At 54.7% G+C, this 12719-nt stretch overlaps 1 protein-coding gene across 4 annotated transcripts in view; it reads right to left on the bottom strand.

The window, feature by feature from the left end:
• Nucleotides 1-12518, bottom strand: part of ATP2A3 (ATPase sarcoplasmic/endoplasmic reticulum Ca2+ transporting 3) — a 34824-nt gene extending 22306 nt beyond the window's left edge. For 2 of the 4 annotated variants that reach the window (XR_009614440.3, XM_060647035.3), the window contains exons 1-5: nt 12199-12518; nt 2327-2344; nt 1963-2045; nt 337-441; nt 10-148 (exon numbers count right to left, since the gene is read on the bottom strand). Coding sequence is in view for 3 of the 4 variants with exons in the window: in XM_060647035.3 (XP_060503018.3) it covers nt 10-148; nt 337-441; nt 1963-2045; nt 2327-2344; nt 12199-12316 (463 nt within the window). In the remaining variant the exon portion in view is untranslated. The remainder of the gene's footprint in view (nt 1-9; nt 149-336; nt 442-1962; nt 2046-2326; nt 2345-12198) is intronic. The other 2 variants (XM_060647032.3, XM_060647033.3) reach the window with 1 other exon arrangement.
• Between the last annotated feature and the right edge of the window lie 201 nt (nt 12519-12719).

Here is a 12719-nt window from a genome sequence, read left to right as displayed (position 1 = left end):
CTAGTGTACCTGCTACTTCCACGATGTCTCCAGGGACGATGTCCCGGGCGCGGATCCTCTGCACGCCCTTGCGGTCCGAGCGGATCACCTTACCCATCTCAGGCTCATACTCTTTCAGGGCCTCAATGGCACTCTCAGCATTGCGTTCCTGCAGAATACGAGGCAGGTAGGTGGTCTGTCCCCACTGGCCCTACCTGGCTGACCCCTTGTAATGACACCCTTGGGGCCTGGGATACAGCTAGAAGCAGAAGGACCTGCAGCGGGACTCTAACACCAAGTGGCGGTCACATCCAGCAGCTGGGACACCCCAGGGTCCAGCCCACCTCTACCTCCCACCTGCCATACGCCCACGATGGCATTGGCCACGAGGATCAGCATGATGACCAGAGGCTCCACGAAGGCTGTTGTGGTCTCCTCACCCTCCTCAAAACAGGCCAGGACCTATGGAGTGAGAGTTGGTGAGCTGGGGCTACGCTGTGTGCCGGGGTCTGCTCACCGTTTCCTTCACACCCCGGATCTCCTGTCTGCTCTCCTGCTTTGGGAGAGATCCCCCCAGGGCGCCCTGGGCTTGGAGAGGGCTGCTCTGAGGCTCTGGCTTAGAACACTCAGCTCTTGCAGTTAGTGACTGTCATGGCCCACATCCCACCCAGCCGACTTTCAGGACAAGGGGCGGTTATACAGCTGCCAGCCTGCCCAGCTGTGGTTCTCCAAGTGTGATGCCAGACTGGCAGCAGTAGCAGCATCTGGGAACTTGTTAGAAATGCAATTCTCAGGGTCCATCTCAGTTCCCCTGAGTCAGAAAGTCTGGGGTGAGGTCCCAACAGTCTATGTTTGAACAAACCCAGCTAATCCCATTGCAGACTAATGCCTGAAGTCCACTGGCCAGAGAAGCATAATTTCAGTCAGAGTCCAGGCCTGGAGGCAAAAGACCTGATTAAAGTCCCATTCCCACCTCTTGGCCCAAGTGGGTACTTGTTACTCCCCTCCACGGGTCTCAGTGTGTCCATCTGTACTATAGAGGAGTATCAGCACCCTTTTGGCTAAGCTGTTGTAGGCACCTGCATAGATAGGGTTTTTTTTCTCTGGAGGAGTCCTCAGTTTCTACAAGGACAGTTGCCAGGAAGGCCAGATACAGCTGGCTGGGCCCCCGCTGCCCTGCACTCCATGTTACCTACATGAGGTCTCCTCCCCAGGCCCTGCTGGGCACAGGGCCAAGAGCAGGAACTGTGTCCACTCCCAGGGGGGCCATTTCCCTGCATTACCCTTGGGTTTCTGCTGCTCAGCCATCAGTGACAATCACCACCCCCCCCCCCTCCCCACAGCTCCACCCTGGGCCCCTGATCCTACAGGTCCAGGAGGGTTTCAGGCAGTGAAAATAGCGGAAGAGTAAAGGGAGAAGCAGCCACAGAGAAGCTGTAAGAGGTTAAGGTCCAAATTCTTCTGTGGGACATTGGGAACCATGGAAAGGGCTCTCCACCACCAGGGATAATTTGGCAACATAGGGAGACTTTTTTTTTTAATGTTTTATTTATTTATTTTGAGAGACAGCACATGTGTGCACTCATGCATGCGCATGAAGGGGGGAGGGGCAGAGAGAGAGAGAGAGAGAGAGAAAGAATCCCAAGCAGGCTCTGTCCTGTCAGCACAGAGCCCAATGCGGGGCTTGATCCCATGAGCCTGTGACATCATGACTTGAGCTGAAACCAAGAGTCAGACGCTTAACCAACTGAGCCACCTAGGTACCGCGACAGACATCTGATTGTCACAACTGGGGAGTACCACTGGGGAGGCAGGCTTTGAGGCAAGCTGAAGTCTGAGCAAGGCAAGAGGTATGTAGGGGTCCAGGGATGCCCATGGCTAAGAAGACAGACCTGGGATTCAGAGCCTGGGCCTCTGAGCACTGCCCCAACCTGGTCTTCCCTTCCGGGAAGACTGATGCTGTGGGACGGGGGCCTTACTTACGAAGGAGACCAGGGCAGCCAACAGCAGGATGCGCACCAGGAGGTCTTCAAACTGCTCCAGCACCAGCTCCCACAGGGACTTCCCTGAGAACCGGAGTACTAGGTGAAGCCTGGATTCCTTACCAAGTGACTTGCCCGCATTCAGAGCTGGGACCGCCTCAGAGACCACCTGGCCCACTCCCTCCATACCACTTAAAGACTGAGAGCCTGAGGCCCTACAGGCACAGGTGGGTGATACTGGGGGGGGGGGGGGGGGGCTCGGCAAAGCCTCACTCTGTTGGGGAGAGGGAAGGCTACAACCTGACAGTGAATGGCCCAAGAATGTTGCCTGGTGGCCTTGCAGCCCACCCTGGCCCAAGCCTTACCTTCCTCAGTTGGGAGCTCTGTGGGATCCAGGCAGTCACAGGAGCCATGAGGAGACAAGAGATAATCGGGTTATGCAGTGGGGCCATGGAGGAGTCTCAGCAGTCCCTCCCCACTATGCCTACCCAGACCACCATGATGGTCGAGAGATATCCCCACAGCTCTCTGAGGTCACAGAATGGATGGTCTGAGCACAGAGGCTTCCATTGCTCCCCTCGCTTCACCCCACTCTGGTTGAGGAAGATCTGGTATGGCATGGTATGGCATGGCTCACCTTGGGACATGGGTCCTTCTAGACCCTCCTCCACTGCACAGAGAAACTGAGCAAACTGTTAAAGAGAAGGGACCCCAAAGGTCACCAGTGAGTTGATAGCTCCCCTGCACTGCTCTTTCTCAGATGTCTGCCCAATTCTGTTCAATGTCCTCTATGGCCATGGCAAGGTAGCCCCTCCCTCAAATTTAAATGAATGAAAATTAAGTAAAATTTAAAATTTTACTTGATTTTAGCTCAGGCTACTTCTGACTTACCTGCTCCCCCGGGAGTACTTGGACAAGGTCTATAGCACAGCCAGCCTGCTGAGTCCCCCATACCTGGGGGTTCCCTTGGACACAACCTCAGCAGCCAGCACCCCAGGCACCCTGCCATGGTTAAGTTCCTAGAGGCCGAGTCTCACCTTGTCCCCCCCCCGCCCCAAACCCTCCACTCTGGGCAAACTCCATGAAGATCCATCCCACACGCCTGGTCTGTGACCCGTAGAACAGTTTGAGGAGTGATGTTCCCAAACACCACCAGGACCTGCTGTCACTTTACAAGCTCTATTTTTATCTCCTCCATTTCCTGAAGGACCTTTTATTCCAGGCGAGCCGGCTGCCTCAGTACCTGGAGTCTTTGAATCTTCCCAACAGTCTAAAGGGAGACAGGGCAGGAATGCTCACCCTGTTCCGCAGGTACAAGAACTGAGATCCAGAGTGGAAAAGCGGCTTGAACAAGGTCACAGAGCAAGTAGGTAAGTCTAGGGGAAGGGACAGGAGCTGGGACTCAAAGGGTGGAGTCCAATGGGCTTCTCCCTCCAAGGGCTGAAGCCAGGCTCTGTTGAGGCCTGAGGCTCCTCCCAGACTGAGCCTCCCTGAGCCCTGCTACTCATTGGCCTGTCTCGACTAGCAGCGCTGGCATCACCTGGGAGCTTGTCAACAACGTGGACTCTGAGGCTCTAACCTAGGCTGGCTCTCCCTTCCTCTTCTTCCTTCTTGGCACAGGTCCTTGTATCTGTCCACCTGTTTTGAGCTCGAATACCCGCAACCATTCTCCCTGTGGGAGGCCTCTCCCCAGACCACCTGTTCGGAGGATCTGGGGCATCCGGCAGCTGAACCATGGAGAGTATCAAGCAGCCCACTGGGATGCAGAAATCCAGGAGGGAAACACATAACCTAAAAATACATTTTCTGGTCCTATTTTAGGCAACGGCTGACATTTTCCGTGGAAAATGTAATCTCCAGTGTCCTGCGTTGAGATTAAAATCAAACAGACTTTTTCCTTCTGATCTATTTAGCTGAAGTGAACAGGAAAGGCAGGGGGAGGGCCAGGCCTAGTTTTCTGGGCCAGTTCTCCAATCCAGCGGGGTCCTTTAGGGGTCATGTCTGCCATGCCCCAGCCTTGGCACAGAATATTTCCAACCTCATGGCACACCTCAGCCTGCTTCAGCTGTGCTCTAATCAGGAGACTCCCGAACCCCCTGCCTCTGTGGGGATGTTCAGGGTTCCTGACCAATGGGAGCTTATCCATAAGTCTCACTGAATCCCTCCTGCTGTCTCCCTAACCCCTCCCTCTGTCAGGCATGTAGCCCTTAGGCCACCATACTCCTTACGGCATTTTTTCTGGGCAGGGTCAAGGCCTGGGGTTGGGAAGCATTGTCACGGGGCACACGTACCAGCTCGAATTCCCCCCAAGCTGCCCTCTGCCTGCCTCAGTCACCTGTCAAGTTCTCCCCTTCTGCTCTCTGACCCAACATCCGACTCAGGATCCACTCTTTGGTGGCCGTTTGTTCTCCAAATGCTTCTGATTGTCCCCACCTTGCGGGCACATAGTATGACTGCACTTTCTGGCCCTTGTGCAAGTTACAAAAAGAAGGATGCATGTTAGTTCTGGGCGGGGGCATTAAATTGGTGGCAGGAGACTCTCTATTTAGAAGGGTACTGTCTAGTGGAACTTTCTGTGATGATGGAAGCGTCCTCTAGCTGCACTGTCCCATACAGTAGCCACTAACCACATGTAGCTATTGAGCATTGGGAATGTGGCTAGTGTGGCTGAGTAGGTGAATTTTAAATTTCACTTAATTTTCATTCATTTACATTTAAACAGCCAAACAAGGCTAGTGGCTATAGCATTGGACAGTGAAGATCCGGAGCTCTTTGTCCTTCTGCTACAACAACCAGCAACCCGTGAGACGTGTCTGCTCTGTGAATCAGAATCACAGAGTACAGGAGACACAAAGCCCCCAGACGACCTGCCACTGACATACAGATCTACAGCGTGAGCAAGAAATGACCTGTACTGTTTTCAGCCACTGAGATATGGGGTTTGTTACTGCAGCATAACCTAGCTGATCCTGACTGATACCCCCTTCTCCCCAGACCTGGCCTCTACCACAAGGTTCCCCTTCTAACCTACCCACTGCCCTTGGGGGAGGCTCAGCCAGCCACGAGGTCACAGAAGATGCCCTGCCCGTCCCTGTACATGCAGTGCACATACTTCTAGTTTTGCCTGAGCAGCTGGCTCCCTGTGGGATCCTGAGCCTCTTTGGAAGATGGGGTACCCACTCCCACCCTGAAGGGCTGCTGTCATTAACATTAGTAAGAACCACATTTACTGAGCACCTATTATGTACCAAGCAGTGTGCCAAGTGCTTTATGGGGTGGGTACTATATGCTGAGCATATAAGAAGGTACTCAACAGCATAATAATTAGAGCAGAATTATTAGTCTTGGGCGTGCCAAATGCCATGCATCCTCTTGGGCATTAACTCTCTTGTGATGCTCAAACAACCTGAGAAGGAAGATACCATTATTATTCCCCTTTTACAGAGTAAATAACTGAAGCACGGAGAGGTTGAATGACTACTTTATGGTCATACAGCTGCGAAGTGGCAGCTTTAAACTTGGGTAGTCCAGGGGCGCCTGGGGGGCTCAGTCAGTTAAGCATCCGACTTCGACTCAGGTCATGATCTCGCGGTCCGTGAGTTCGAGCCCCACATCAGGCTCTGTGCTGACAGCTCAGGGCCTGGTGCCTGCTTCAGGTTCTGTGTCTCCCTCTCTCTCTGCCCCTCCCCTGCTCATGCTCTCTCTCTCTCTCAAAAATAAATAAGCCAAAAAATTTTAAACTCGGGTAGTCTGGCTCTTGACCCCCTGCTCAGCACCTCCTGCGCTGACTCCTAAGCTGCTCTGCCTTCCCATCCCTGTTGCACTGCCTTCGCTAGCCAAAGTCACCTGAAAAAACTTGGCATCCTATGTTCTGATTGTTAGGCTGGGTGCCCTGATTCCATCGGCTAGCTCACCCCTTCGTCGTGATCCCAGAGCCACTAGCCAAAATCGTCCCTGCCCACAAAGGCTCTGCTGTCCTCACAGGTGGTGTTTTGATGGTTACTAGGCTCCGTCTGCTCAGGCCTGGTCTACTTCAAATTCTAATCCTGCCAAGACCCCAGACAACCCTGGGGCTGTCCCTTCATGTGACCGGGTCCTAGGGCCACGGAGGGAACCCAGGGGCTAGGAAAGCACTGTCCCAGCCTCTCCCCAGGCATCTCTGGAAGATGCTGGTTCCCCCTTGCTATCCTCAGGCTGCATGTGGAGGGGGTGGTGCGCTGAGCCCTCAACAGTGTCAGATGCTCCATTTGTTAAATGGGGAGAATGCCCCAGCCCTGCCCACCTCTTGGTGCCATTCAGCAGGCTGCAGCCAAAGACAGTAACAGGAAGTGCTATTCCCTTCCGCATCCCAGCTGGGCCAGCCCGGTGGCATGCAGTCCCCCACTATTCTTCTGAAATAGTGTACGTGGTGGACTCTCCCAGCCAACCCCTTCCCTAGGTCACTACTGTCAGTGAGCTGGCCCACGCCCCCAGATGCCCAATGTGGGGCTGGCCTGAAGGGGCCTGGAAGTTAGCCTGTGGGCCCTGGAGGACAAAAGGGAGTATATGATCAGAGAAGCTTCATGGCTTGGGGCAAGGAGTCTGGTCCAGAGGGCTAAGTTCAAGTCATGCTCTATCTCTTGATAGTTCTTTGGCTATGGACAAGTCAATTAACCCCCTCTGTGCCTCGGTTTCCCCATCTGCAAAATGGGGATGATAGTAACCACTTCTGAAGTCACTGTGAAGATTAAACAACACGCACGGCACATGGTAAATGCTCAGTAAATATTAGCTATAATATTGGTTATTAAAACGTAAGCTCCATGCCAGTAGTAATTTGTCAAGTGCAGTGTCTTCAGCACCTAGAGCAGTGCCTGGCACATAGAAGGTGCTCGATAAAGATTTGGAAATGAGTGAATGACCCTGCCTCTGTCCTGCTCACAGACCAATAGTGGCTCCCCTTGGCCTGAGGAATAAAGACTGACCTTAGCATGGCCTTCAGGGCCTTCCTGGATCTGCCCCAAGCTGACCTTTCAGAACCTCCTATATCCTGGACATCTGCCAGCCAAGTGAGATGCCTTAGAATTGCCACTACCTTCCCTGGTTTTGCTAAAGCTTCTTCCCCTCCAAAGTTTTGCTTGGGCCATTCTTTCTGTGCAGAGTACCTTTCCGCAGCTCCTCATCTAAACCCCAGCCTTCCAGGAAGCCTTCTTGGAAAAGCCCATCCACCCATCCCTCCGCTCTTCTCTTACTAGTCATCAGTATTGCGGTCACCCCCACCTGATGGGAGCCCTTCCAGGGCGGGGAGGGAATGAGTCACCCCTGGGTCCATAAAGAGCCTCACAGAATTGTTTACTCAGTCGCCCCATTGTTCAGGTCAAGGCCCTGGGCCCACAGCCTGGAGCCCAGGAGAAGTGGGGTATACGGCCAAGGCTACCCCAGGCTGCATGCATCACCTGCTCCCCTGATCTTCCCTCTTGACTCCTTTTTCTCATCTCAAAACATTGGAAACTGGTATTTCAACTTCTAAATTGTTGATTCCAGCCTGGAGAGGCAAGAGCTCACCAAGGTCTTCCTCAAAAGTAAGTTTACAGGGCAATTAAGTTATCACTTGCAGAATCAGGGAGACGCCTTCACTGGGCAGACCGCACCCAGTTCACCTGGCCCTGTCCGGGTCTCTAGGACCTATCTAGAGTGGACAACATGGTCCTGCTCTCCAGGGGGCCTTGGGAAGCAGCTCCCCAAATGCAGAGGCCTACAGACTACCTGGCTGATCTGGCAGTAGAAAACCCTGGCAAAGGGTCTGCTTAACATCTATATGCCAGCATGGTGTGGACAGACTCGGTCCTGCCTCAAGGAGCTCCTGGTGTGAGGGGATGCTGTTCCTGGGGTGGGGGCGGGGGAGTGCCAAGGCTGCCCAAGAGGGCCAGTGGGCATGAAATCTAGGGTGGACCTAAGAGATCTGGAACTTCCCATGCCTGTAGGGAAACCACACTTTCCTCAGATCCAAGAATCGTTTCATATCCTGCAAGGCCTTCAGGGGAATCTCAGGATCCCACGTCTGCACTGAAGAGGGCACTGAGGCCAAGGAAGGACAAGTCTTCCTGAGGCCACCCAGCAAGGTGGACCACTCAGACCTCACCCCCTCCTCCTGCCTGGCCCCACACCCCTTGGCCAAGTTTCCTACGGCCACACACATGGGTTTCCTGAGTTCCAGCAGCCAACTGGGGCCCGGGTTGAAGGCAGGAGATAAGGTCACAGCCCAGACACGACTGGCAATAATCTAAATCTAGCCACCCCTCCCACCTGCAGCTCTGGGGCCGTTGTATCCAGTGTACAGATGGAAGGCTCCAGTTCCTGTTAGAGCCCTTTCCCTAGCTCCCTTGAACAGGAACCACCCCAGACCTTCTGGGATCTTGCCTGACTTCCAAATCACTGGGCTCTCCAGGGCCCTCAGGTGTTGGCCTGCTTGGTAGGACATGCCCAACACAGTCCTGCCTCTTGCCTTGGCTCACATCCAGCAAAGGTGATGGGCAGCCCATTCACGGACACAAGAAAATCAAATGGCTCCAAAATACATGGAAAAATGCCCAACATGACTGGTAACCAGAGAAATGCAAAGTAAAACTATGAGAGGACACTTTTCCATCAGATTGGCACAGATCAAAATGTCTGGTGATGCATGGCAATGGTGCAGGGGTGACGAAACAGGCAGGTCAACAGGTGCAACTTTATGGAGAACAATTCAGCAATAGCTGTCAAAATGTAAAGTACACATGCTGTTTTGCCCAGCAACTCCACTTCTAGGAATTTATCCTTTGGCAATATTGACAAGTGTGTGAAGTGATGTGGGGACAAGAATATGCCTTGTGACATGTGACAGGAGAGGCTATGAACAATCTGAGTGCCCTCCAAAAGCCAGGTGAAGAAATACCAGAAGAGCCACATGAAACCCTGCATAGCTACTAGGAAGCCCCAGGATGCTCCACAAGGCACCATCTCCAAGAGTGATTATCACGTGGAAAGCAGGGGCAGAACAGCACTCACGATCCACTGCCTTTCGTGTGAAAAAGTTCATAAGGATCCAAAGGAGTATGTACACAGCATACCTTGGGAAGGAGACACAAGACCCTAGGAATACTGGGTGGCTGGACAGGTCTGGGGAGACTTTACTGTACCTTTTAACCCTTTGAATGTTGTACTGTGTGTACATTTTTATTCAAAAAATAAACTGAAAGGATGTAGAAAGACCCCCAAAGAAATGGAGTCCTGGGCACCTCTGGGACCTGCTGGGAAGGGCACACTCTCGAGAGGTGCTGGGCCAGGGGCCTCCTGTGCACTCCCCTGTTGGGGTTTCAGAGGACACATCTGTTCACTGGGGTTGGGAGAGGCTGTGTTCTGTGTGTATGGGGCATTCCCAGCTGGCAGACTCACAGCACTGCTGAGGCCCCATCCCCCAGCTCTGAGGAGGGAGGAGTTAGAGAAGGTAGGAGGACAGGATCCCCAGCCCCTGCTTTCCAGCCTCCCTTCCTCTCTCTACCAGCAGAATTTGCAAACTTCAGGACTTAAGCAAATGACTTCCTTGTGGTTTCCAGCACTAACGACCTTGCAGGTGCACAGACTCCTGGGGCGGGGGAAGTCACTTGTCCCTGGGGTGTTCCCCTCCACCTGTAGGTCTAGCCCACCCCACCACCCAGCTGGCCCAGATCCTGGCCCAGACTCTTCTGCTACCAGGAGGGATGGCTTGGTGCACACAAACACTCGCAAGCAACTCCAAGACGTGGATCCTATTATGGCCTCACGAAGAAACCAAGGCACAGAGAGGAAAAGTGGCTTATCCAGGATTGCACAGCTGTGAATGGGGCAGAGCTAAGGTTCAAAATTCTGTCAGCCCAATCCCAGACACGAGTAGACACCACTCCAGGTTACCCAAGAGGGAAAGACCCCCCCAGTGCCCACAGAGACTGCAGAACACAGATGACTCCTCCTCAGCTGGGGCTGGTTGGAGAGAGCATGATGCGGGAAGGGGCAGCTGGCTCCCCTCTCCTAACCTGAGGACTTCCAGAGTCCCGGAATGCTTCCTGAAGAAGAAGCCAATCAGTGATCTGAGGGATCTCTAGGGCCCTGTGAGGGCTGGGGGCATTGCTGGGAGAGCTCCTGCCTAATTGACCCACCTCCTAGCACAGCCACCATCAGGGGCCCAAGGCCTGTAGAACCAGTGACTCCCTTCTACAGACAGAAAAAGGGAGGCTAGAGAGGGACAGGTACCCAGGACCGGCTCCATCAAATATTATCTGACCTTGGGCAAGTTGTCTAACCTTCTGGTGACTCAGTTACCTCCTCTGCAAAATGGGAATGACAACAGCTGTTTTCACAGAATTGTTTTGGGGAAGAAATAAGAGATGAAAAGTGCTAATAGTGCCTGGCACATAGTAAGTGCTCGGTGAACATTACCTTTTATTATTACCACTATCAAAGCACAAGGGAACCAGGGACCCCATCAGTGCCCCCCCCCAACTTTTCATACTTACCACCCCCCAAAAGCACATCCACCTCTTTGTGGACCTACACACCACATCGACATCCTTATCTATCACTTCACACAGATGCTCAGTGGACTGGTCACCCCCAAAGCCCCTCACTAGACAAAATAATATGGGGGAGAACTAAGGCTCCCTCCTTCTTAAGCAGCCTCTCCTCTCCTGGATCAATGAACACATGGGAGCCAGAAAGAAGAGGGATGTAGGCTAGGGTCACACAGGGCTTCTGGAGGCAGAACCAAGGGCTAGGTCTCCAGTTTTCCTTGGGAATCAGGACTCCCAAGCTGGAGGCCACAGGGCACAAAAGAGGCTGTGAAACCCCAGACCTGCTGCCCTGACCCCCATCCCCACCCCCACCCCAGGGTTGGGGGAAAAGTCCTGCTGCCCTGTCCTCTTGCAGCAATGACACCCTCCCTGCCAAGTCACTAATGGAGGATATTAAATAATATTTATCTCCCTAGTTCCTCCCACAGCTCAACTAAATATAGCAACTAATTTTTTTGGAAAAGGATTTCTGCTCCAGAAAGATAATATTTATATAAGAGGTGGTTTTCATAAGCCAATACAAAACCCAAAGCTCCCTTTCTGACAGCTCTTTGTAATTTTCAAGCCATCCCTGAGCAGTAAGACACTCAGGCCAGAGCACCTTCCCCTCTGGCTGGCCGGGATCCCTGAAAGGGTGAGGCCCCAAGTCCTAAAACAAAGTGGGTCCAGGTTGCACTTGGGGGGGTGGGGGTATATTTCCATCTGGATCCCCAAAATTGTGCACAGTACCCTGGGGGTGAATGAAGAGGGTGGCAAGTCCTGACTGGAAGTGACTTGAGGAGGGGACCCCTCCATCTTCCACCTGTGTGCCTGGGCCACATCTGGGTAGTACCTGGTACTTGTGCCTTTTGGCAGATGGAGAATCCCAAACTCCTTAGAAGATAAGAAGAAATGATACCACTTCCACCCAAACAGCAACAGCATAAACGCTCCCTCCCTGCCCAGCGGCAGTCAGGTGCTGCTCCCGGTCACAGTCACGGTCACGCAGGAGGGAAAGGCCTATCCTGGCAACTCCCTGAGCCAGGCCTTGAATCTGCCACCCCCAGGGAGGTAGGTCTCCCGCCTAAGCAGTTCAAAGCCCCCACCGACTCCCTCCCGCCAGCCACATCCGCCTTGGGTTGCAGAAAGAGGAAGACCTGAAGGTGGGGGTGGGGGCACCAAGGCTGCCAGCTGACAAATTGCACCTTCTGGGTGTTTATTGAGCCCTCAGGGGAGACCCTCTGGGCCAGCTGGGAGGCTGGGTCTTAGAGTCCCTGTTGGTTCCTGGTCAGCTGAGGTCGGCGAATGCCTTTGCACAATGGGGGCAGGTTGCAGTGCAGGACCGGAACCCAGCGCTGACCGCGGATGGGGGTGGATTAAAGCTTGCGGGAGTGGATGGGGTGGGGAGTGGATGTGGAAAGCCTGTAAGGTCCGGACAGATCCCTGGGCCTGGGGAAGGGGAGCCAGGGGTCAGGTCTCTAAACCCGGAACCCGCCCTGCACCCCCATGCGAAGGTGGCCGCGCAGCCCGTCCGAGTGCCCCAAGAGCATCTGCAGAAGTTTCTGGAGCCCTCGCTTCCGGCCCGCCTGCGGTAACCGAGGGTTGGAACCGGAGAGGTCCGCTCCCCTTTGCGGCGCAGGGGAGTAAACTGAAACTGCGGGTCCCCGCTTCCCTGGCCAGGCCGACGCTCTCACCGTTGGGGCCGTAGCGCTCTCGCGCGCTAGTCACCTGCTCTGGCCTCAGGCCGCCCTCGACCGTCACCGAGAAGCGGCGCAGCACGTCGGCTGCCGAGAGCAGGTGCGCCGCCTCCATGCCGCCCGCCTGGTTTTCTGCGCGGTCTGCACCGTCCAGTCCGCCGCCTCTTCGCGGGGCTACTGCGCTGGGCGCCGGGAGCTCCCGCCCAGGAGAGCGGCGCGCGAGGTCATGTCCGCGCCGGGACCTTTCCCGACGGCAGTGGCTGCAGCGGCGGCGGAGGCCCGCGCCAGGATGCAGCGCCCCGGGCTCCCTCCCCGGGGCGGGGCGGCGTGGAGCCCGCCCCCGCACTCACACCCCTTCCGGCAGCCCTAGGAGCCCGCTGCCTCCCTGCCCCGCCCCCGCAGCGCCCCGGGGCGCAGAGGCTGGGCCGTCAGCCCATTCTGCGGAAGGGGGAACTGAGGCCTCCTGCGGGGAGCGCGCCTAGCGTGTCCGGGAGGGGCCGCAGCCCCTGTCCTCAGGG

Source organism: Panthera onca, chromosome E1, assembly GCF_046562875.1.
Source record: "Panthera onca isolate mPanOnc1 chromosome E1, mPanOnc1 haplotype 2, whole genome shotgun sequence".
In the NCBI taxonomy this organism is placed as follows: domain Eukaryota; kingdom Metazoa; phylum Chordata; class Mammalia; order Carnivora; family Felidae; genus Panthera; species Panthera onca.
The sequence above is the reverse complement of the archived record's forward strand: the minus strand, read 5'-3'. Positions and strand labels throughout refer to the sequence as shown.